General features: G+C 37.0%; 1 protein-coding gene across 2 annotated transcripts in view; it reads right to left on the bottom strand.

Moving 5' to 3' along the window:
• Srgap1 (SLIT-ROBO Rho GTPase activating protein 1) overlaps positions 1-24,334 on the bottom strand; it is a 291,479-nt gene that overhangs the window by 122,244 nt on the left and 144,901 nt on the right. For both annotated transcript variants that reach the window (XM_010644530.2, XM_010644531.2), the window contains exons 2-3: positions 21,913-22,108; positions 16,799-16,961 (exon numbers count right to left, since the gene is read on the bottom strand). In XM_010644530.2, the coding sequence (XP_010642832.1) occupies positions 16,799-16,961; positions 21,913-22,108 (359 nt within the window). The remainder of the gene's footprint in view (positions 1-16,798; positions 16,962-21,912; positions 22,109-24,334) is intronic.

Genomic DNA, 24,334 nt, shown 5'->3' with positions numbered 1-24,334 from the left:
TCTGGTCTTAGATTGGCCCATAAGAAGCTTCAAACAAACATTTGTCAGGTAAATTCAAGAACAAGCTGAGATAGTGTATGTTTAAGAACTGTAGTCAGTGCACTGCTGAAAGAGTCTGCTGGCCACTGCTGAAAGGGCAGAAGGGAAAAGCCACAGTCTGCCTTTAAGAAAACGCTGGAACTCAGATGAAACTGGAGAACACATGCGAACACAGTCACTGGGGCAAAAGCCAAATGAAATACAGTGAATATTTAGGGAAGATTAAAACACTGTAGGAAGACAGTCTCAGGGCAATACTTGTACTCTGAAAAATTCAAATTCATTAGCAGCATTTATAAATGTTTTTTTGGGTGGTGATAGTGGTATTGAAGACAGTGTTGCAATACTAACTAAGCTCTGACAGTGTCTAAAATCCCTAAATTAGAGTTAGGTATTTAAAGTCTTGCTATGTCTCTGATATATGATCACATGAGCCAAGAATCACTCCCAAGGGAAAGGAAAGTCACAAGTGGGCGAATGAAGCTAAATGAAACTCATTTTATTTCCCCAAGTCTTGGTTGGTCTGAATATATACATTACACTACAATCTCCTATGACTTCAGCTTTGTGTTATTTTAGTATCAGGTTTCATACAAGGATTCAGGCCACCAATTTAGAACTCTAATGGGATCAAAGGCCACCTAGTAATTCTGCTCAGCTACCCACATTTCAGGTAGCAAGTCCAAAAAGAAAGTATTTTTTGGCTAAGATTTCCAAACAATAACAACAGCAACAACAACAAAAAAATCCCTTAGGTTCAATTAACCTTCAATCAAGAATATCTGGGGTCACATTAAAAACCTACATTCTCTAGGCTGAATATCACAGAACAAATAAGACAATTCTTTCACTGTTCCATATTTTACAAGACTTCAGTTAATGAGGTAGAAGAAACATGGCCTAATAGACAGACTGTTCTATATCAAGCATATATTTTCATTTTTCTTTGACCTTTCTCCAGAGGCCCTGAAATACATAAAGTCTACCTGGGAAGCACTATAATATAATGGAGAAAGACTAGTCTGAAGTCTTTGGATTTATCTTTCAGTTTCCTGATGTGTAAAATGAATATTGTCATTGAACCTATCTGATAGGGTTGCTGTAAGCATTGATGAAACGATATATACATAACAACTGATGGAACCTAACACACACTGCATATAAATGTTTAGTTAATTCTTTCTCAGACATTGTTTTCAGTGACAACTCTCTTAAGTGAAAGGGCTACATCCTCATTCTCTCTCTCTCTCCCTGTCCCTCTCCTCCCTCCCTTCCTTCCTGTCTCTTCTGGCACTTATTCCACTGACTACCATGTAGGAGGCACTTGGCAGATACTGCTTGATTTGATGTTCCTCCCCACGCCTTGGGCCTTCAGGTTCCTCCAGGTATCCCCTGACTTTGAAAGACTCCCAAATATTGTGTTTTAGTCCTTGAGCTTTTCTTATATCCCTTGCCCTCTCTAATGTACACACTCCAAACTTCCTATGCTCCATTTTATTAGGGGTCCTAAAATGAGTGATAGTGCATGAATAAATGAAACATCATTAGGAAATGGATAATTACTCAGCCAACATAAGACATAAATGACTCAGGAAAAAGGCCAAGAAACTGGGCTCTAAAGGGGATTTTAGATTTTGTAGAGTTGGTAGTGAGTTCCTTTCCTTAGCTAGCCTCATGACAAAGCACCAAAATTCTGCCTATTCACTTCCAGACATAATCTAAACACACCACTGTCTAAATAAGCAACCTAGAAAATCAACCAGGTGAGTTTTCTTCCTACTAAATTCTCTTAGTTTGCAAAGATTATTAAGGAACTGGATTGTACTCAGAAACACTAGCTTATGTGACTAGTGTGTGAAACATGAATTCACACAACACTGTATTCACAGATACTTGGGCTGGACACAATATTAAGTGCTAGTCTGAATGGTGGGGGCACCATCCCTGTCCTCATGACATAGGAACAATAAAAGGAACACATCATGTTACCTCCAGCCCCAATTTAAATACCATCAAATTATTGCTATAACAATGAGAAACATAATTCTTTTAAATACTACTCTGGACCTCAAGATTAGCAATCATTAAACCAAAAAACAGTAGTGATAACACAATTACTATAGTTAGCATACTAATGAACTGAAATCTTCTAATTAGAAAATATCTGGACTGTCAAAATCCATCAAAATTCCACAGTGTGCAGATGCGTCTAGATCCTATTTCATTAAAAACTTGAAAACAGTTTCAGCAGATCCTTAACCCCTGAACAAGAACTGCTACTTAAGAAAACTTATATTGACTTGGAAAGTATTGAATGCTCCCTTTGTGTAAGAAAAAAAAATGATGAAAAATATTTGAAACAAAGTATTTTCTATGTTATTTGAGATTAGATGGTTAAAATTACTTTTACAAGGAGAAAAAAAAGGAGAGTCCCTCAATTGTGTTAGGGAAAAGAGCTGGAAAAGAAAAAAGTTTTTTTTTTTTAATTCCTCTTTCCAAAAGAGGTTGAAATGATGGTAAAACTTCGAATCTGTTTCATTAGGATTAAGGAATGCTGATGCATGGAAAAGGAACATGTTAGACTTCAGTTTAACATTTATTGAATGTTTCCAGTACGTAAGCCCAGCATTAAATTTCAAATATTTCCAATTATTTACTATTTATTGCCACTTTGATCTTTTAGATATCAAATATAAGTTCCAAATTAACAGTTCTAAAGATTTTTTTAAATTATGAAAACAAATTAAGTATATAGAAGAATGTTAGAAAATTGATAACAGAGGAACAAAATAACCATGATTATAATTTGACACATTTCTTTCAAGTTTGTTTATCTAAACATAGGTCTGAGTTGAAGTCATCCTATTATAATCAAGTATATTTTTTATTTTTTTCTAAAAATTTTCACATTATTTATATAATTTTCAGAACCACAATTTGATTTACAGTAACTAAAATCCTGTGGAAATATTCAGTTCTGTGGTAAATCTGTGCTCCAACAGAGTCTGATGTGCAGGATGGCTGCAGAGACCTGGATCACTCAATGAATACAAAAAGTAAATAGCCACAAATGAAACAGTACTTTCAAAGTTGTTCAGGTGTGCTCTTGGTACACACATCTGCTGTCTGTCCAAAGATATTTCTTAGCACTTTCCCCTTTGTCAAAGCTTATACAATCTTCTGGGGTAATTAAAATCTTTCTTGTTATTGTATAGAGTGCAGCTGCAGTATTCAGTAAGCATCATGCTTGAATGAATAATTGTTGCATGGGCAGCAAAGGCCATGAATTCTTCATTTCCATTAGTTGAATGAGGTCTCATTTCTCCACTAGCATGGTGAATCCCAGGAGGACATTAGTCCAGCTGGCAGGCTATGAGGCACCTCAACTTCACCAACATGCTTTAAGCACTCTGAACTCTCATCATAAATGCTGACCTAGAGATGTATCATTGCATTTTGTGTGAAGCCACTTTTTGAACACAAAATTACTAAGAAAGAGTGTAAACATTTTAAAGATTATGGACACATTTTAAAGATTACTGACACATGTTAAAGTTTTTTTGTTTTGTTTTTTTGGTACTGGGGATTGAACTCAGGACCTTGCCCTTGTGAGGCAGGCGCAGTGCCACTGAGCTAAATCCCCAGCCCTGGAAGACTATTTCTAAAATGTTTATTATGAAGTTATACTGCTTCCACAACAATGTCACTCAAATCAGAAACCTGGGGTCCATTCAAAACTTGATGCTCTTCCTTGAAGGAAAGTCACCAATCCTATCTATTCTGGCTGATCTATATTACTGTGTGTCATTAGAATATTAAAAAAAAATCTAAGTGGCATTTTGATTAAAATCATTTAAAGGCTTGTCCTATTTTGTTAGTTTAAATTTCTTAACTCATTCATAATGTCCCCTTCTAACTCACCTACTTCATTTTCCACAAATCTCAAACCTTGTCCTTCAGCCTGGATATCATTGTTAACCTTTAGTTCCAGTTCTCACAGCCCTGTGGTTTTCCATGCTCTATAGTTAAATAGTTTTCTGAGACTAAACACGCAAGTAGTCTCTATATCACGGGCTCTTATTATGATGATCCTTATTAAACACAATGTAAGATATTACCATTGTAAGCACATTTGTTTTTCTTCCTCATAAACAGTTTCTTTGACACCAGGGATGACATCCTAATCCTCTTTATATTTCCAGGGTCTTCTCTGGTACTTGGCATACTTTAAGTGCTGGGTGTATCTTTGTGGAAGGAAAGGGACCCAAAGTTGATTCAGGCCTGGCTTCTGCCCTCTAGAGTTCATAATCTCACAGAGGAACCAGATGGGCTGTATTAACCTATTTTTGTTGTTGCAGTGAAACAAAAAAATTGCTGGGGCTCAGAAGCTTTATGAAAAAGGTTTACTTAGCTCACAGTTCTGAAGATTCAAGGATGTGACAGCAGCATTGGCTAGGCTTTAGAAAGGACCTCAAGGTAGATGGGGTCACAGTAATGGGAGGAAGAAGTCACATCATCAAACAGGAAGCCAGTTAGTGATTTAGGAGTTGGGCTCACTCTTGTAACAAATCGATCTCATGAGAACTCAGGGATCCTGTGAGAGCTACCTTAATACCCCTTCCAAGGGCTGCCACCCAATACTTAAGAACCTCCCAATAGGCCCCACTTCTTAACCCCCCCCGCCACTGCCACACAGGGCCAAAGCTTCCAACACATGAACCCTTGGGTAACAAACTCAAACCACAGCACAGGCCAGAACAGCTCTGTCTAACTTGCTGTTCCACTTGCTGTAGTAAGTGATACATTGGGTGGGCCCTGACAAGATCCCTGTTGTTGCAGGCTGCCGGCTTCTCTGCAGATCTCCCTGAAGGGAGAGAGAATAGAGCAAGGAGTACAATTAATACCAGCACATGTGACCATGCTGAGCAATCAATCAAGTCACCTATGTGGTTGGATTAAGGGATCAATTCAGAAAGCCTGTGGCCTCTCAGAGGGATTTTTTAAAAAGCAAATCTAATGTGACAACCAGTCATAGAAGGAATCCTGCCCCCATGCTGATCAGAGTGGGAATTAATAGAGAGAGGAAAAGCAGATTAAGTATTTAATGACAGCATTTCAAAAAATCACAGTATCTCACACTCGGTCAGTTTTGGATATAAGTTCTGATTAAAGGGGTCAGGCATAAGTCTACAGTGTGTTTGTAAGTTTTCAAAGCTCATGTTCATGTGGCTTTACTATAGCAGATTCCTTCAGATCATATAAACTCTGAAGACAGAGGCAACAATTCTTTTTAAAACTTCTAATGATGAAAGTTGGGTTGGGTGTAATGGCCTGAACTAAGTTTTTGGGAAAGATGTATCCAGTAGGACATGGACTCATTAAAATTAAAACTAAATATGAAAGCACAAAATTAGCCTAACAATCTGCTTTATCCCAAGGAAAAAGAGTAATAGGTACTCTTGTAGATAAACTCTAGTAAATGTAAGAAAATTAGCACCACTGATAGAGTGGAACTAGAGCTTTCTTTCTGCAACACACTTAACCCTGAAGGGAAACATGTGCAGCACTTCCTAGAATACTAAGGTCTGCTTCTACTGTGTTCAGTCTGCGGGTGACCATGTGAATGGCACAGTCAACCTGAAAGTCACTTGTAACCTCTGAACAGACCAGACAGATTTAATAACCGAAGAATGAAATTTAAAGTCCTATTTCCATCTTTCATTTCCTTAATTCTTCAAGAAACAATTTTCCATACTAGGGTTATTTATTCAAAATGGAAATAAATTGGAATTGCTGTTTTGGTGTCACTAAATGAATAATCAGTTAAGTACAAAGTCAGGGGCTTATGTAAATAAGCCTACTTAATAAAAAGCAGAGTGAATTATAATATTCTTGTTCAGTCTGATATAACTGAGTAAAAAAAAATCAGGAATATATTTTCCCTCAGATTTTTCAATATGCTGAACTTTATAAAAATTTTTAATAACTCAGCTTTTTAGTAATTTATCATTTCCATATGATGTTTTCCTATCTATCTATCTATCTATCTATCTATCTATCTATCTATCTATCTATCTATGCTAGGGATTGTACCCAGGGCCTTATACATGCTAGGCAAGTACTCTACCACTGAGCAACATCCCCTGCTCCATTATATGAATGTGAGTCTACTACATTATCATTAAAAGCCAAATGGCTTTCTCTCCTAGAACAGTAGTGATCATGCAAAGACCCTAAGCCATGCTGTTTCCCAGTGTGACTAAAAGCTCACATCTATGCCCAGCAGGCTGGGGTTGTGAGTAAAGTCTGTTTTAAGGAAACTATATCATACAATCTAGGAAACCCAGGACCTTACCTTTCCTAGCACTGTGGTAAGAAAAATCCAAGGACTACCTATAAAAATAAATCAGTAAGATTTGCTCAACTAAAAGTTATCAATTGAACTGGCAAGCAAAAGGTGGAGACTCTGAGATATTTATATAAATTTATTCATTCATATACTCATGCATTTGCACATTCTTACCACTTCTTAGCATGCCTTCCATGCGCCACATAGAAAACTGCTCTGTAATCTAATGTGAGAGGTCAACAAAACAATTTCAACCACTCTGGATTATGCTTATTCAGCTAACTTAAACAAAGCAAAATCTTTACCTAAGTCTTAATCAAACCCCATTTTTTTTTAAAAGAACTAATTCATCTTCAAAAATTTAACTTATGTCAGAAACATCCTTTAAAGATTGATATTTATCTTGATTAGATCATTTCAGAAATACAGCTAGTTAATCAGCCTATTAAACTAACAATGGATGTAACTAAAGGTAGATAAGCAATAGAAAAAGAAATTCCTAAGGAATAGATGTCTTTTCCACCAATATCTTGGCTCACTGAATACAGCCAGGAAAGTTAAAACAAAAACACATGAGGCCAGAGGACAATTGCACACTGACTGTTAGCCTAGGGGAAAACTCACAATCTTTAAGATATGCCCAACATTGCACTATTTAAAAATCTTTAACTCCCTGAGCTGTTTCCTCATCTGTAAAACAGAGATTATACTAGTGTATTCTATTGTGTTGTTACATTGATTAATGAAATGCACGCTGTATATAAATGTTAATCTTTCTGTCATTTTGATGTTATTATCAACTCGGCTCTTGTCATATGCTTGTTTTAGTTTGTGAAATCCTTTGGTTTTTTTTAAGTACTGATAAAACAGTCTATTCATATCAATTTTTAAATCTGAATGTCTTAGCTAGTCAATTCAGTGTGCAAACATACTTTGGTACTCTAATGCTTCAAAATTCACCAAATTTGGTGATTTTGTCCCAGTATTCATCATTTGTTTGGTACTCTAACACATAAACTAGAACTGCCCATCCATGTGGATAGCCTTGTGACTCACTACCCTTTCAGCCAAAACAATTTGACAATACTCATTGTTTGGAACTTGTCATGTCCCCTGAAACCAGTTAACAAGTACCAAGGCAGCCCTGTAAGTAAAAACTTATATTTTGGAACAATTAACAGAACAGTGGTCTCTATCAAGGAGGGTAAAACCCATTCCAGGAAATATTACAAAGTTATAGCAAAGTAGAACTCTTATTCTTGAGACCCCTTGCTTACATCACACTACACAGTTGTTAGAAGGCCAGCATGAGGACAGTAAAAAGCTGCCTGTGTTAGATCCTTCCAATTGTTAACTCCTGTATCCTTACAGAGTTAGCATGCCAATGTTATCAGCTAAGTATCCTAGCTAAGACTATTTTCTCTGTACTAAAGAGTCCCAAAGTCTTTACTGTCTCCACAAAGATACAGTTTAAAGAAATCAGAGCGAATTCTCCTTGCCTCCTAGATAACTAACTGTTCCTTGTGTTGCACCAGTGGTATTAAGTACATCTTCTTTATACTTCAAAGGGTGGAAGTTAATACCTTGAAAGGATTAGAAGGCGACATACACTTCTTAGTGACTTTCAGTTAATTGCATTTGTCCTGTTTTGTGAAGTCAGTCCAAACCCGTGTCTGTGTAGTTATTGTAAGCCCAAGAATCTTGGAATCATGATTAGATTTTTTCCTTCAATAGGTTAAAGAGCCATTAGCTAAAAGAGGAGATTTAAGAAAATTTGATTTGGATGAACTAAATAGCCATATTCAAGCATTTTATAAAACAATAAAAATCTAATTCACTCCATTCATTCTTAATCTGCATGGATGAGAACTTTTTAAAAAGATCAATATCATTTCAAGTATGGAACTAATAAGGTTTGGCCATAACTCACATGACAGAGTAAATAGCACTACATAGATTACTAATTCAACAGCTTCTTCAGTAGGTTCCCCAAGGCAAATTTCTTCCCATTTTAATTTACTCCTAACAGTGCTTTTAAAGAACAAAACCAAAGCCAGGTTTGGTGGTGCATGCCTGTAATCCCAGCACTAGACAGGCCAAGGCAGGAGTATCGCTGTGAATTTGAGACCAGCCTGGGCTACATAGTGAGTTCCAGGTTAGTCTCGACTACAAAGTGAGACCGTGTCTCAAAAAACCAAAAAAACAAAACAAAACAAAAAATCAAAGAACAAAACCAGTTATGTCATTCCCATCTCTGCTTATACAACTTTTTTGGCACTCTTAGTTACTCACATGTCACAAAACAATTCCTCAAAGATTCTTGTTATTTCCACAACCTTCCTTTCCAGAACTCAGACAGCTCTTCCTTACAACAAATCCTTCACTATGTTACAGGTTACATGCCTAACCCTAGCTAGCTGTTTAGCAGATGTGAGTATGTGGTCCAGCCAAAGTGGTTTAATACATCTTTATAACTCCACTTCTTGGGGCCACGGGAGTCCTATCTACCATCCTGTTCCCCTACAATCATTTCCTACATATGTACTAGGGTTGATCAGAAGTCTAGAGCCTTGTGCTTGCTTCTCCTTATAAGAGACTTTGCCTAATTCCCCTGTAAAACTACACCAACTTTGAAACAAATGTCACTCGGAACATTTCCCTAAGCAGAATGCCTTGCTCAGTCCTGTGCTTTCATGATCTTGGGGTTCCATTGTGTAAGAGTGGTTTCCAATTTATAATGTAATTCTCATGCCTACACTTCCTTCACTAAATAGATTCTAAGCTCCTTTAGGCTATTAGTTAAAGATTTGTGTCTTACTTTTGTGACCCTGGAACCCACCACTGTGCCTGTTACAAAATGTAATTTACAAGTTTGTTGAATGAAAAATAAAATAGAATGCCTATGCTATTTTGGAAAAGAAAGATTTCGATAAGACATCAGAAAGAATGAGAAGAGAAATAAAAGTCCAATAAATTTGTCATGACTATTCAGCAGAATTAGACCTTGTTGAGTAATAAATTCAATTATTTTATGAGACACTTGCAATCTCCATCTTTAAAGATAAAGAAAAAAATGCATGGATGCATTTATTAAAAGCCAGTTGGGCCAGAGATTTAGCTCATTGGTTCCACCATCTGCCTCCCAAGTGCAAGGACTTGAGTTTGATCCCTAGTAGAAAAAAAAGAAAGAAAGAAAGAAAGAAAAGCCAATGACTAGCCAAGTACAGTTCTACATCTTCACTTAAAACCAATAAAATTTAAACAGTAAATATGATACATATATTTCATTATCAATTATCAGACATTACTAGGTTTCCTTATCTAAATAGTTCATATATTCAGTTCTTCAAAATCTTTTATTTTTATAGGTTTCTAGGTTGATCTCATAAAGTAATTAGCTGATAAAATTTCCCACTTTTACTTCTCTTCTAATAATAATAATAATATTTTCCCCTTGATTGAAACATAAAAAGTATTAAAATAAACCTGACAGCCATATTCAGTATATGTTCTGATCCTCGCCTTCAAAAGAGGATTACTAGTAGAGCCACTTCTGAGCTCTTTTTTGGAAAATAGTTTGCACATTACAGTGTTGCTTAATTCTGGCTCTGCTAATATTGGATCTTGTTGAAATACCCTGAAATTTCTATTATGTAAATGCCACTCATCTCTGGTTTCTAAACAGATGGATTTATTCATATTCTTTATTCACTACTTATTTAATAAATACTTGCTGAGACCTACTATGTGGCAGTCACTGTGTCAATGAAGCACAAGATCTCTCCCATCAGGAACTTACATTGGAACTGAGGGGAGTCAGAAAATGAACAAATAAGTAAATATATAGGTGTTGTAGAGAAAAAGTTGTGCATAGTACACAGACGGGTGCAGACTGTCCTCTGAGTAAGGTGGGAGCCATTAGATGGTTTCAACAAGGAACAAAGAGAACTACCCGAAGTTAAAAGGATTGTTTTAGTTTTTCCCATTTATGTATCTAGTCATTTCACAGGTAATTTGGGAGGTAAAGCAGGAGGAGCCTGTGTAGAGGCTACTATTGTGTTCAGAAGTCCTGTTTTATATCTTCTCGTGTTAATCATACTACTAAAACTTCAAAGTGTAATTTTCAACTGGACCTGGTAAATAGGCCAATTCTCTATTAATATCAATATTTGAGAATGGATTATTTAATTGAAGTTAATTTATAATAAATGTTCTACTGTGTCCTTTTTTTTTTTTTTAATTTTAAGTCAGATTCTCACTAAGTTGCTAAGTTGCACAGACTGGACTTGAACTTGAGATCCTGCCTCAGTCTTCCACAGCACTGGAATTACACACATGTATCACCACGTCCAACTTGTCTGTCTTCTTGCAAAATATGTTCATATACAAAACTCAGAAGTTACAGATAAATAGAAAAAATATAAATGACTTAGAGCTATCCATTTATAATGATTTATATTTTTAGATGCCTTTACCAAAAAATAAGTTTTCAGGTGCTTTTTGATAAATATTCTAAATGTAATTACAGGTTCAACTATGAACATCAGGGGGTTGCTGCCAAAGAATCATGCTACATTGAGTTGAATCTAAGATTCAACTTAGCAGATATCAGTTGGCTTTATTATTGTGGTAGGAAGTTGGCAGGGAGAGAGACATATATTATATACTTAATATCCTGTTTAGGAGACTTTGATAAAACTTCTGAACAGGTGGTGAAAGCTCTTATGTAGTAACTCACCTGCTAAATTAACAGCCAGGCCAATCATACATATTGTATTGTTACTGAGTGATAAAGGCAATAATGTAAATCTAAGAAGAGGAGTACCAACTACTGCTACTGACTGTCTACTTACTATGGGCCTGTCATCATGATAGGCAATTTCGACAAACAAAAATATTTTCTCAATTTCTTAAAAAATGAATTATATCATTATAAGAAATGGTAGTTTGGTTTGATTTATTAAAAAAACAACAACAACCAAAAAACAAGCTAGCCATAATATTGGCAAAGCTGAAGAGAACCAGCTAGTAGTGTTAGCCTGAACTACTCTTACTTATTTATCCAAGCATATCAATAATTAAGCTATTCCTCAAGGCCTCCAGAACACCATTTAATTCTTCTGCTACACTGCACTAAAATGCTTTGAAAAAGTTTTTCTTGTTATATTATTTACCACTGTTGCATAAGTATTCAAACTCATATCTGGCAGTACTCTGCTTGCTATAGCCCATTATTCCTCAGGAAATATATTAGTCATTGGCAATTCACAGCCATGATTATCATTACTCCTGAAAGGTAAAAGACCAGAATTTCATCCATGACATGAAATTCCAAGGTCATCCTTTGACTCAAAAATTCTACTTCAAGAAAAATAGCATAAGAAATCTATCATTGATGTGTGAAAGATTTAAATGCAGTAACAGAAATAACATGTGGCCACAACAGACAGTAAAGCACTATGCAGGCACGAAGTATCCTATTCTAAAAGTATAGGCATGAGGTGTTTATAATATTTTACATTAAAAGGACATGTGTCCATGATGTATGTGATGATATTGCAATTTTTATAAAGCACATATATATGTGTGTTTATACCATACATATATGTTTATACAAATAATTATTGAAAAGAATCCAACACCCTAAGAGTAAATAGTGTTATCATGGAGAATCATTATTTTTTTTATATTTTTCATGCTTTCTAAATTTCTACCATGAATATATATTTTATGTTTTATAGTGAAAAACATACTTTTATACTAAAAAAAAACCTCTTCCTATGTATATACAGATTGGTAATTTTCAATGTTTTAAAATTTATGGGCTTTTTTTTTCAAAACAGGATTAGAGTTTTAGAGATGAGAAGTTGATAGGTATCTTTTATTAACTTTGGTTGAAGCATCTGTTTGTGTACTAACTTATTTTAAAAGGTCTATTTGAAACCAAACTTTATCCCCCATAAAGTATCTTTCTTTTTTGCCTATGGAGGTATTTAAATAGAATACAGCTGTTTGATAAAAATGACTATGAATCTCACTAATAATCTCTGCTTCCTTTCAATTTTAAGACACACAATCAGCAATATCAAAAGTGGGCTAATTTAATTCCTTTGAATTTGTATCTGATAATCTATGCATTTATGTCAAAAAAAGGTTATTCTCAGTGGCCTGGGATGAGTCTCCATTGCTTTGAGTCCCTATCTACCATGTGGATAATTGACAGTTTGCTGTCTCATCCCAGGCATACATTTTCTTAAGAAATAATAAGACCAAGGGGCCAGAGGTTTAGCTAAGCGGTTCTGCCGCCTGCCTTGTAAGCACAAGGTCCCAAGTTCAATCCCTGGTACCACAAAAAAAAAGAAAGAATAGGACCAAGAATGACAGTCCTATTTCTCAGAAGTTTCTGACCCAAGGCACTGAGTGACATCTCCAATTATGAACAAAAAATACCAAGTGTCCAGGGTAGATATGAACTGCTTAAAACATATGAGCAAAGACAAGAATAAATATTAGCCAGCCTAGCACTGCCACTTATATCCCTGAGCATTTTCTTTCCTCATCTTCCAAAGATGAATTATAATCCTTGTTCATTCACAGCTGTGGGGATGTGCAAGCTAAGGGAGAGATGCAGAGCCCAGTGTTGCATGCAGAGTTAAAAGTCCAAAAATGGCAGATAACATACATGGTTGCTATTGGTTAAGAAACAAAATAATCAGGCACATATATTTATGCACAACAGGGAAAGATAAAAATATATCAATCATTTGAGAACAATTCATGGAGAAATGACAGCTTTCAAAATAATTTAAAACAAGAATAATTTAATATATTCAAATGCCACCATATTGTGGTACTCCCATGGATTACTAACCAACACAGGCTTTCACTTGGTTCAAAGCCAGCTTATAAATATGATTTTGAAGTAAAAATAAGTGATAAATAAAATATGATGATCTGAATGTATTTACCACAAAGTTGTACATATATTCACCTTAGAATGAGGACACATTATTTAACATGTGATTAATGCATAAACCAACATTATGTAATTATCATAGGTGTATGAAATAAATGATTACATTATAGATAAGAAAGATACTAGCTAAAAGTTTACTTGGAATTTAAGTCCAGACATAGGCTCAGTTGCTTTCCACACATGATTCATAAATCTCTCATATAACTATGTGCAATAAGTTACTATACATACTTTATAGATGTCAAAACTGAGTCATCAGAGGTTCAAAAATACTCCTAAGTCCATAAAGTTACTAAAGTGGATAAAATAAACAAGAAGACACTTATAGGAATACTTAACTTCATGCATAATGTTAGGAAACAGCTATAAGACCATAGCTTTAATCACTTCAGAACCCATTACAGTTGCCTCAGCAAAGCCAAAATTTATACCTAAAACAGCTGATTTCATACTCTAAAAGCTGAATCACTATTATTCTCATAGGCTACATTTTAACACTTTAAAAATCTAGATCTGAAATAATCAATATTTCAACAATTGAATATTGTTATTTTATTATGAGTAGTACTAGTCATAGTACCAGGGATGGAACTCGGGTCCTTGCACTTGCAAGGCAGGTGGTGGAACCACTGAGCTAAATCCCTGGCCCTGAACATTGTTTTTAAAAAGGTTCACTTTTTCTGCCTGTTAAGAACTTTCTTTTTCTTTTTTTTTTCCCCCCTTTTTTGTCTTTTTGAGGCAGAATCTCTTTATTTAGTTTAGGCTGGCCTTGACTTCACTATGTAGCCCAGGCTAGCCTCAAACTCACGGCCATCCTCCTTCCTTGGTCCCCCCAATGCTGGGATTAGAGAGGTACACGATACTTCACCAGGCCTACCTGTTAAAAACTTTTTGACATGCCAAGGCAATCATAACCAATGCAATTAAGACTATAGTCTTGAAGCTGTTTCCTAACACTATGTATGAAATTACTGTTCAGGAAGCATGGAATATTTCCCCCCACTAAATGCCAAAGTAGACAGGAATTCACTGTAAATTCTTTGAATCTCAGAAAAGCTGGTTAAGCACAGAACGCTAGGTAATAAACAAGCAGATGTATCTATCTGTGTATTTACTGTGCATTTCCCAGATCTCTATTCAAGAGCCAGGAACACATTCCCTCAACTACTGGGAATACTTGCTGCTGGCTGCTAAAACTCAGAGATGATCCCACTCTGGGAATTACCCTTGGGAACTAGCCTCCACCAAGGGAGCTGCCTTATCTCAGGATTACTTATCCTTCTCCCAGAGCAGCCTAAATCCCATGACTGAAAAGAACCCGGCACATCTCCTAGTCAGGATATGAGAAACTCCAAAGACCATCCCAGCCCGAGTTTCCACATGTTTAGTTCCCCCTTCTGTCCAATCTTGCTTGGCTCACTCCCTTCAAGAGTACAGAGCATATGTGTGAAATCTCCCATCTCCCACAATCCCAAAGCAAGTAAGCAGAAAAGCTGGAATTCAAATCCAAATTCATTTGACTCTGAGTCCTAGATTTCTATCAACTTTGCTAAGCCCTTGACTTATACAAATCTTTACATGTCCTCGAGATATACAAAGTCCCTTCTTATTTGACCACCCCCCACATGCCATCATTCACTCCCGCATAATCCCTGGTGCCATCACATGGCATTCTCTTGGAGAGCTCCTTGTCCTTGTCTACCTGATGAATGCCTCCTTCTCCTAAAAGCCTCACGTCAAGGGCTCCCTCTTGTGTGAAGCATTTCCTGACCCCTAGGGGAAGTGAAGCTCCCCAGCCTGCAGGCTCCCACAGCGCCTTGTGCATCTCGTTAGCATGGCAAATCTTAATTATTGTAATGAGCTCCTCTCAAGCAGGGACATGTCCTTTAACTCTGCTTTGCCAGACAGACATTTAAGGATGTTTTGTTAAATGGATAAATACATGATCTCTACTGAGGTGCTGGTCCTAGAGGGCGAGGCTGGATCACTGCCAGGATCCGCAGACTAGGAAGCATCATTCAGTGCCAAATTTGGATTGCCTGCAACCTTCTTACGCACAAGGACTGGTTTTTCTTCATCTTTGTGGCCTTGCAGATACCTAACATTACCATCTTCTGCTCATGGGAGATGCCTGGAAACAGTGGCTAAAACAAGCAAGGTCACTGCTGAAAGGGCTGATGTGCAAGTAAGTTACTTCACCTTCACAGCTCTATTTGAATTATTATTAAAATAATACTACTGTCTTAAGAGAAATGGGCATTTCCCTACTTATTTTCTTCTTAATTAATATACTCTTTGGTTCCAGTTTTAAAATTATCCTTTGTCCAAAATATTTTTTTTCTTTCTATTTTAACTGAGTATAAGATCACTTAGAGCTTGTTAAATTCCATTTCTAGGTCAGAAATCAAATCTAATGTGGATACATCAAACACAACTAAGAAGTTTTCCAGCTGGCCTGCTTAACACTATGTCTTTGTTTTAAGGGGCCCTTTGAAATATAAATATATCATTAATCTACAGGGTGGGTCCCCACCCCTTTCTAAAACAAATCGTTACTTACTGAAGAGAGGCACAGGTATAATGTAGACACTAAACACTATCAGCACAAAGCTGAAAGAGTCAAAGGAGATTCTTGTCCTATAAACACAAAAACTGAAAGCCAGACTCACCAGGCAAATAGCTGCATTCTCTACACAGGAAATAGCCCAATTTTGTTATTATTCTCAACAAAAATGTCCAAACAACAAAAATTTGCTGAGAGTTGGCTACAGCTATTATTGATGATAAGACACCTTAAAAACCCAGTTCTTTTTTGTTTTGCTCTGATTTGTTCTGTTCTGCTCCCCACCCCCAGTTCTTTTTTAATGGGTTTGAGAAGGAGGGAACTCTCCGGTGTATAAGAAACTGAATTTTCTGTGCCCTGTGGGTTTTTTCCCCCCTTCACATCATTCTCTCACAGCCTCTGCTGCTGGTCTGAAGGGATTAAGAAAAACTTTGATAACATTTTCCTGAGAGAGTAGCAGCGCATGTGGTAATCTTGTTCTTCACAAGCCTGGTCATGTGTGAACCCAAAAGGCAGAATCTGCAGCTTTTCTTCTTCCCTGGCATGTTTCATCAGTTCCTAGGGACCAAGGCACAACTTGCCGAACGTCTTTTTCAAAACTTTGCACACATTATTCAGGTCACAGATTCAGTAATTAACTGAATACAAGTCCTTCTGGCATGCAATAGTAGATCATATTATGTATACATTTTACATGCATCTTTGTACCCACACTTGCATACATAGGATAAATAAAAGTTTGAGCCTAACATTTTATGCTGTATCTTTAAAATACTCACTCCTTTTAAGTTTTTCAGGCACTGTTCTCAGTCTTAGTGATAGGCAAAGAGGTTATCAGATAGTCCAGGCTGTCAGGGTTTACAGAGTGTACCTTTTTAAACATCCTGGTGGAATCCTCGCTTATCTGCATGAAGCGCATGATCACATTGTTCAGATAGATGTCACTTAAGGTGGCGTGGTCTTTGCTCTCTCGCCTCACTTGGTTCAGAAGCAAATACCAGCAGTTAACTGGAGACAACAGGTTCTGGTCTTTCCTGAGAAGTGAAGAAGGGCAGAATTACATCCAGTTCAAAGATGCCCAAAACAGCTGAGTGAAGTCACTCAAGCAAGCTGAGAGCCACAACAGATGGGCTTTGTCACTATTTTTTCTTCCCCGAGGGTTCCTTAGACCAGGACACTTGACAGCCAATGCAACAGTCTCTCAGTCTACAAACAGCACTCAGCAAACAATTTGCCAGTGGAAGGAAATACATGGAGCAGAACACCAGTGTTAACCTGCACCCCTGGCAAGGGCCCAGGACTCTAACACACATAGTGGTCAGGGAGCCTTTCAGCTCTAAACTCCTCATTGAGGAAAGCAATTTATGTTTACATAAAAATCTATTGATTCCCATCTCAGACAGACTTTGGTTTGTCACTGCACACAACGTCTGCTTTGAATGTTCAGTCTACTGCTGGAAAAGAAATGTAGCTAGTTTTGCTCTCCACAGAAAATAAACTTGATGGTTATTTATTAATCCCCTGATACATAACTTCCAGCCTCTCAAAAAGTGTTTCTGGGAACCAGAACTTTATAGTATTGTGTCAAGGCTCATGAATAGAACCAAGAAGTTTGCTGGCTTGTGACTTGTCTTTTTCTCTACGGAAACCCACTGAAATATGTCAGATTTGTAACTGGTTCTTTATTTTATTCTAGAGAATAAAGTTAATAATGACTATGAACTACACAAAAAAGATGGTTTAAAAATTTCAGAGAAAAATTGCAAGTGAAAATAGTGAGCAATTGGGATGTTACTGTTTTACAAAAAAAAAAAGCACAATTTTATTTGTTTAAAAGCACACTGTAAAATTGCAAAATGACACAAATGCTTATCTTAACTCAAGGGCAAATACCATTTAATTAGATGTGTTATTTTACTATGATCCTAATCATTAATTCAGTTAGTAAAAAATGAGTAAGTCATGCTTTTTTATTAAGTCTCTCAGATTTTGGATCCAATCAAAACCCTCTGGAAGAAACAGGAAGCAGAAGACAGAAGCAGAAATGGGCCTTGGGAAAAATATCCATCAAGGGTCCTGGCACTGTACCCCTAGGGCAGCCCTTCACTTCCCATGACACAGGGAAAATTATATACCCTCCTCTAAGGAGCTCCCCTTTTTCCTCAAAACCATCAGGAAAGGAGTAATGGTTCTATAGCAGGTAAATGGAGCTTTACTACTTATGTTCTTTATCCAGCCTCAGGGTAAAGGTTGCCTGATTTATAAAAAACTTTTATATATATCTTTTATATTGAAGCAGCTTATAAATTCTTTGAGAATTTTTAAATTTTTCTTTATATTGACAGTGTCCTGTCCCATTGTAAGAATGAGTGTTATTCGTTCAATACATGTATTACTTCCATGTTAGTACTAGTATTAGTAATCATAATAACTTCAATAATAATGATACTAGCAGTTACCATACTCAAAGTAAGAAGTAGTATACAGGCCAAGATCACAGACTCTGGAGCTATTCCAAGTTCCTGCCCCAGCTACCTCTTACTAGCTATGCAGTCTTGGACAAGTGATTGTAACTTTTCTATACTTCTGTGTTACTTTGAAGAGGGGGAAAATAATAGGACTTATAAGATTATTATGAGAATAATTTGAGTTAATATATATTTTAAAAGCTTACAATACAATAACACTACAGGCATACAGTCTGTGCTATATAAAGTTAGTTATTTTTAATTCAGAAGCTGCTCTAAGAAGTTGACATTAATTCTACTTAATCCTTACCACTACCATGTAAAGCAGAGATTCTTTGTGTTCCTTTCATGAACGAGAGAACTAAAGCTTAGCAAGGCATGGGGATTTGATAAAGACCAAAGCCACTGTCAAAGTGAGTCTTTGTGTTCAGGGAGGCTGATCTAAGCCTTGGTCTTTCCACTATGCAGTGGCAACTTTACGCCAAAGATTGTTTCGCACAATAGGCAAACACTGCATAAGAGCAGACTCCAGAGTCCAGCCTGCATGACTGGTTACACTGCCATGCTGAAGGCTGAGAACTTAGGGGGAGGGGTGGTTGTACCCAACACCAGCTATCAAGTATAGCAAGGACTTTGTGATGTTCCTCACTTGATGGTCATAAAATCTCATTTTACTTGTTATGAAACCAAGCCTCAGACAGGGTATGAAATTTAACCAAAGATACAGAGGAGCAATTATTAAATGGCTGACTCCTTGATAAAATCTGTTTTTTGATTTTTTGTTTCACTCCTGGCTTATCTTTTCCACAAACTTACTCATTTAACCTTCAGTCTCATATTCAATAATACACTTATTCAAATAAAAGAAAATGTTAAGCTGTTCATCTTTTGAAGAAAAGTATCACATAAAACTGGAGGTCCCCTCACAGCAGTTACAGATACTTCTTCAGAGTGGGGGAATATTGCAGATAGGCAAGTTAATTAGATATCTTGTAGGCAGTTAGACAGGGCCACCCTCAAGGAGCCAACACAGCAATGAGCCAACATGGGGGACAATAAGACATAATCACTAAAGGCTAGAATTGTAAAAGGAGAAACTACTATACCTTTGTGCATCCCCTGGGGATAAATAGCAGTGACTGATATTCTAATAGGTTTCAGACACTTGGGTTGGGAGGCCAAGGTCTTAACCCAGCCTTTCCAGGAAATTATCCCTGACCCCCAACCTTACTGAAAATCCTTATATACTCTTGTTATGTGACTTGCTCCCCATTTGATTCCCATTTAATCAATATTAACTGGTGATTGTACTTGTAATCTTATTGGTTGGTTATGGTTTTGCCCAACCTCTTGCCCACCTTGTAATTTTCCACTGGGTCTTATAGTTTTGTCCTTCTTTCTACCCGCCTCATCACATGGCTTTGCTGTATAAAAATCTTGGAGAAGTGGGGTGAGCAGGCAACCCACTTTCTGGTTCCCCTTCTGTCTCTCTTAGAAGTTTCCTTCCCTCAATAAATTTTTCCTACTCTGAAAAAAATAAAACTGTAGAAACAGAAAGTTGCATCTAATTCATTAAGGAACCATTACAGAGCAAGGGTCCACCCATATTTTCAGTTCCAAACTAATTACTAATTACACATATAGAAGAAAACGCTCAAGTATATTTGTTGAATAGATGAGTGGGTTGTCTTCTTATTTGCAACTGTTCTTTAAAAAGGACAGTTACTATAAATGTGAATATAATACTGGCTCCAGTCTCCTTTTTCCAGCCTAGGTCTCGGCAGGTACATTAGACTTTTGGTCACCCTGGGAATCATCACTAAGATTTCTATACTGGACAAAACCAGAGGTCAAACTTATCCACAAAAGAAGAAAGAGAAGAAAAGGGGAAAAAGGAGCGGTGGGGGAGAGAGGAAAATGTGTTCCTTATCTAGAATAGTTTTGCCCTTGTTTCTGCCAAAGAACTCCACCCTATTTTTTTATGTAGGATTCAGATGATGGAAGGGTATAAAATGGAACTATAAAACCAGTGGTGGAGAAAAAGGCACGGTTCTCAGCAGCCCCCTCCTGGCTGAACAGATGGCTGTTCTTGCTGGGCCCTTATGCAGGTGGGGAGGTGGTTCTGTGTTTTACCGTTTCACTGGGTTAGCAGCTCTGCTGGTCCTGGGATGTAATATAGAAAGACTGGTGGTAGGGGAGTTCTTAGTACCAAAATTTCACCTTGCACAGACCTCATCTTCCATCTCCACATGGATTGAAGTGTGGGGGCACTGCCACCTGGATCTTCACTTCCCTCTTCCCTTTCTGTCCCTGGAAATTTCCTGTACTTTTCTTTGAGTCTGGCTGTACATTTAAAAGCATGGCTATTATATTTTAAACAGCATTTCTAACAGTTTTGGGGCAGAAGTGCTTTCCAGATTATCTGGGGTGCTGTTATTATCAGAAAGGAAAATCTACACTGCCATTTTACTGTCTCCCAGTAGGTCCATTTCTCTCTTGCCTCTGGGACAGTAGGTTCCATCACTCCTTATTCGTTTATTGCTCTCCTTACTCCAAAATCCAATCCACTTTCCTAACTCTGGTCTCTTTCATTGTTTTAAAATGGATTTTTTTCTACTTTAAATTCTCCAAAGGCTTCTCATGCCCTCAGAATCAAAACTGCACAGAACGATGAATAAGAATTCTGTGATCAACTCCAATGTAGCCCAGCCACTTACTACTCACCCCCAGTGGACAACTGGCTGTTCTGCAAACCTGCCCCTGGGTCCCTTATCCATGAAGTTTGCCTTGCCAGAGTAGCCTCCTTGACTCCCCAAGTGGTCCTTTAGGGCTGTGCTAAGATATCACTGAATGAAATCTAGCCATATATGCCCATTCTCCCCTGCTCAGCCCATTCTGCCATATCTGCAATGCTATCGTGTTGTCTATTTACCTGTCTGTCCCCAGGATTTAAATTATAAAGTATATTTCATTAACAGAATAACCTGTATTTTTTAAACGAATGAAGTAAAATTAATGCTATGTTCGCACATAAGCATTTTTCTAGAGGTCCTTGTTTGAAATCAGTCTTGAATGTAACAGCAACCAACCTACTGAACAGAGCAGGGATGGGAAGCATTAAACTCAATCAACTCATATTGCTTATTTTAATTTTACAGAAATCTGCAGGTCTTTTAAACAGCTTTCTAAAACCTTCCTTTTTCAAATATCTACCTGTAGCCATTAATAACTCCCAGTTTTTTGTAATCTAGAATTTTACAACATACCTTCTCATATATAAACTTATCCATAAATAATATTTGTACAAGAAACTGAAAAATTTCAAGAGACTATCATTAGTTCAAATATCATAAATGGATGTCCCTAAACTATAAAGGCAGAGAGTTGCTTTTGCTTATGGGAATATGCCCACCAACAGCTCCTCACAGAAAAATGGAAAAGACTAGAACAATATGATTTGGTAAAAATGTAAGAGGTATCATTATGGAAAGGTGCATTTGAGTTAACTCTCTCTTACTTGTACTGCTGATGATCCTTAGTGCTTCTTGTTTTTGCCATGAACCTTTCTGCCAACTTCTCTAGGTTCCGAGAATATTCTGTCTCAATTTCTGCTTTTTTCCGGAAGAAATCTTGAAGGTCCTGGAGAAGCTGAACTCGCATCTCTGTTTGCTGCTCCAGGCATTTTTGTTGTTCTACCAGTTGAGCTCGAATTTCTAAGGAATGAAGAGAATCCATTTGATGACTGTGTGAAAATGACTGATGTGAGCAAGATATAAAACAGGAACCCTGAGATTACATAGACTGTATAGTATACTGGATCTTTATTAGAGTGCTGTGTCCTGGTAAGTTCTTTAAAGTATCTGCTGATCCTTTAAAAGAATGTAATGAGGCTTAGGAAATTCAAATACAATAAATTACAGTAAACACATGAGCCACATTTATAATGTCACAACACATCATGAACAACAAAAAATTAAAGCCTTTCAGACAACAATTTTATAACATGGGATATCTATGGTAGGTGAATGTATTGTAATTTTTTCAACAGCATTTACTTCAACTATCCTTTTTGAGTTTGAATAGCAAGAAATGGGCATCATTTCTCCCAGATTTGAGCCACTACACATTCGCCAGTTGGCACACACAGAGACTGACATCTGGTGATTTTTATTTAGCACATAAATTTCTTGTTTGTAAAACACATAGCTTCAGGGCTTATAAGAATGCCATGCCTAAATATAACTTCTTTCTATATCCAAATAACCCATTCATAACAGGGCAACCTCAGATTCTACTTAATTATTCTCTTCACAACATTAAGGCCTGTTCACTTGGTCTTTACTTTTTATACACTGTTCAAATTAAAACCCTTATGGAGACATATAATCCTGAAAGAATCCTTTGACAATTTTAATACAGCAGGAACACGAAGGTTAGTTATTTCACAATTTAGTAAAAGCCTAACAGCAAAAATGTAGCATGTGAAAACATCTGTGAATGACTATTACAAAGAAACTGGTGTTTTGGAAAATGAGATAAAGTAACTAATAACTACCGATATTTTCTTTTTCTAAGCTCCAAGGCTAACCTTCAAAGACAAGAATATTCATACTGGAATACTACTTTATTTCATCTTTCCCCCTATCAACACATATTCCATAAATGAGGGCACTGAATGTACTCTGGTGGAATTACTAGAAATCAATGTTAAAATAACACTTCTTCCGTTTCTTCCTGTTAACCCTTTTCATTGGGCAAGGACTGAGCTGATGATCTATATGTATGAACTTGACCCTGTTTAATCAAGCAGGGAGTCAAGTTCCAAGTGGAGGAGATAGTCAGGAAATTTGCTGAATTTAGTAACAACTAATTATAGCATTTACTACTATCATTAGTTACTAGAATCATAGGTACTAATATTACCCTTCATTTTACAAAGAGTAAATAGAAGTCTAAGGATATTAAATACTTTACTTAAGGACTTTAGTTCGTAAGTAGTAATGTGACCTCCACCTCCAACCCTGACCTGTTAGTCTGACTAAGCAAACACTTAATTTATTGTCCTTCTAACTGACACCCTCGAGTAGCTGTACTCTGCCTGATCTATACATGGCAAGGGCAATGCCAAGATTGTGGCTTCAATGAGGTTATACTCCAGGCAGAGCTGCTTTGGGGGTGGGGGATGTCCTGGAGGAAGAAAAAGAATTTCATGTGTTGTGTCCTGGTTTTACACCTCTGAATTGTGGGGATCTGCTTCCTCCTCTTCTTTTTTGAGACCAGGTCTCACTAGGTTGCCACGCTGTCCTCAAACTTGCAATTCTCCTGCGTTAGCCTCCCGAGTACCTGGATGTGGATGACAGGTTTGCACCACCACACCTGGCTCAGAGAGATCCTCTTATTAACCTCACAGAAGTGAAGTGGACACCAGAGTGAACACATTATCACAAGCTTTTAACTACCAGGAGTGGCATTTGTTTTTTAGTCAATCAAAGTTAAGTGTTTTCCAATAGATTATTACAATCAGCATGTATGCCAAACTCTTTTTCTCCCAAAAACACAGAGCTAATTTTGTTTCATAAAGAAAAAAAAATTAAGGGTGGGGAAATTTCTCATTCAGAAATTCCAGTAAGTCTTTTGAGATGAAGTAATTTTTAACAGACTGCTATGCTAAGCAAAAATAAAGCATCTTTAGCTATCAACTAGTTCTCCCTCACTCCACTGTGTGTGTCGGAGCGTACAATAGTACACAAATTATCTGGTCTTTCTTAAGTCTCATTTTTATATCTTCTTTTGCTTGCTTCTATTGGATTTGAAATTAAGTACTAAGGAGTTCTGGCCTGGGGATTTAGCTCAGTGGGTCTGCCGCCTGCCTAGAAAGCACAAGGTCCCAAGTTTGAACGCTGGTCCAAAAAAAAAAAAAAAAAAAAAAAAAAAAAAAA

The sequence above is a fragment of the Fukomys damarensis genome, unplaced genomic scaffold (assembly GCF_012274545.1).
Source record: "Fukomys damarensis isolate Sample0158 unplaced genomic scaffold, DMR_v1.0_HiC HiC_scaffold_15, whole genome shotgun sequence".
Taxonomy (NCBI): domain Eukaryota; kingdom Metazoa; phylum Chordata; class Mammalia; order Rodentia; family Bathyergidae; genus Fukomys; species Fukomys damarensis.
The sequence above is the reverse complement of the archived record's forward strand: the minus strand, read 5'-3'. Positions and strand labels throughout refer to the sequence as shown.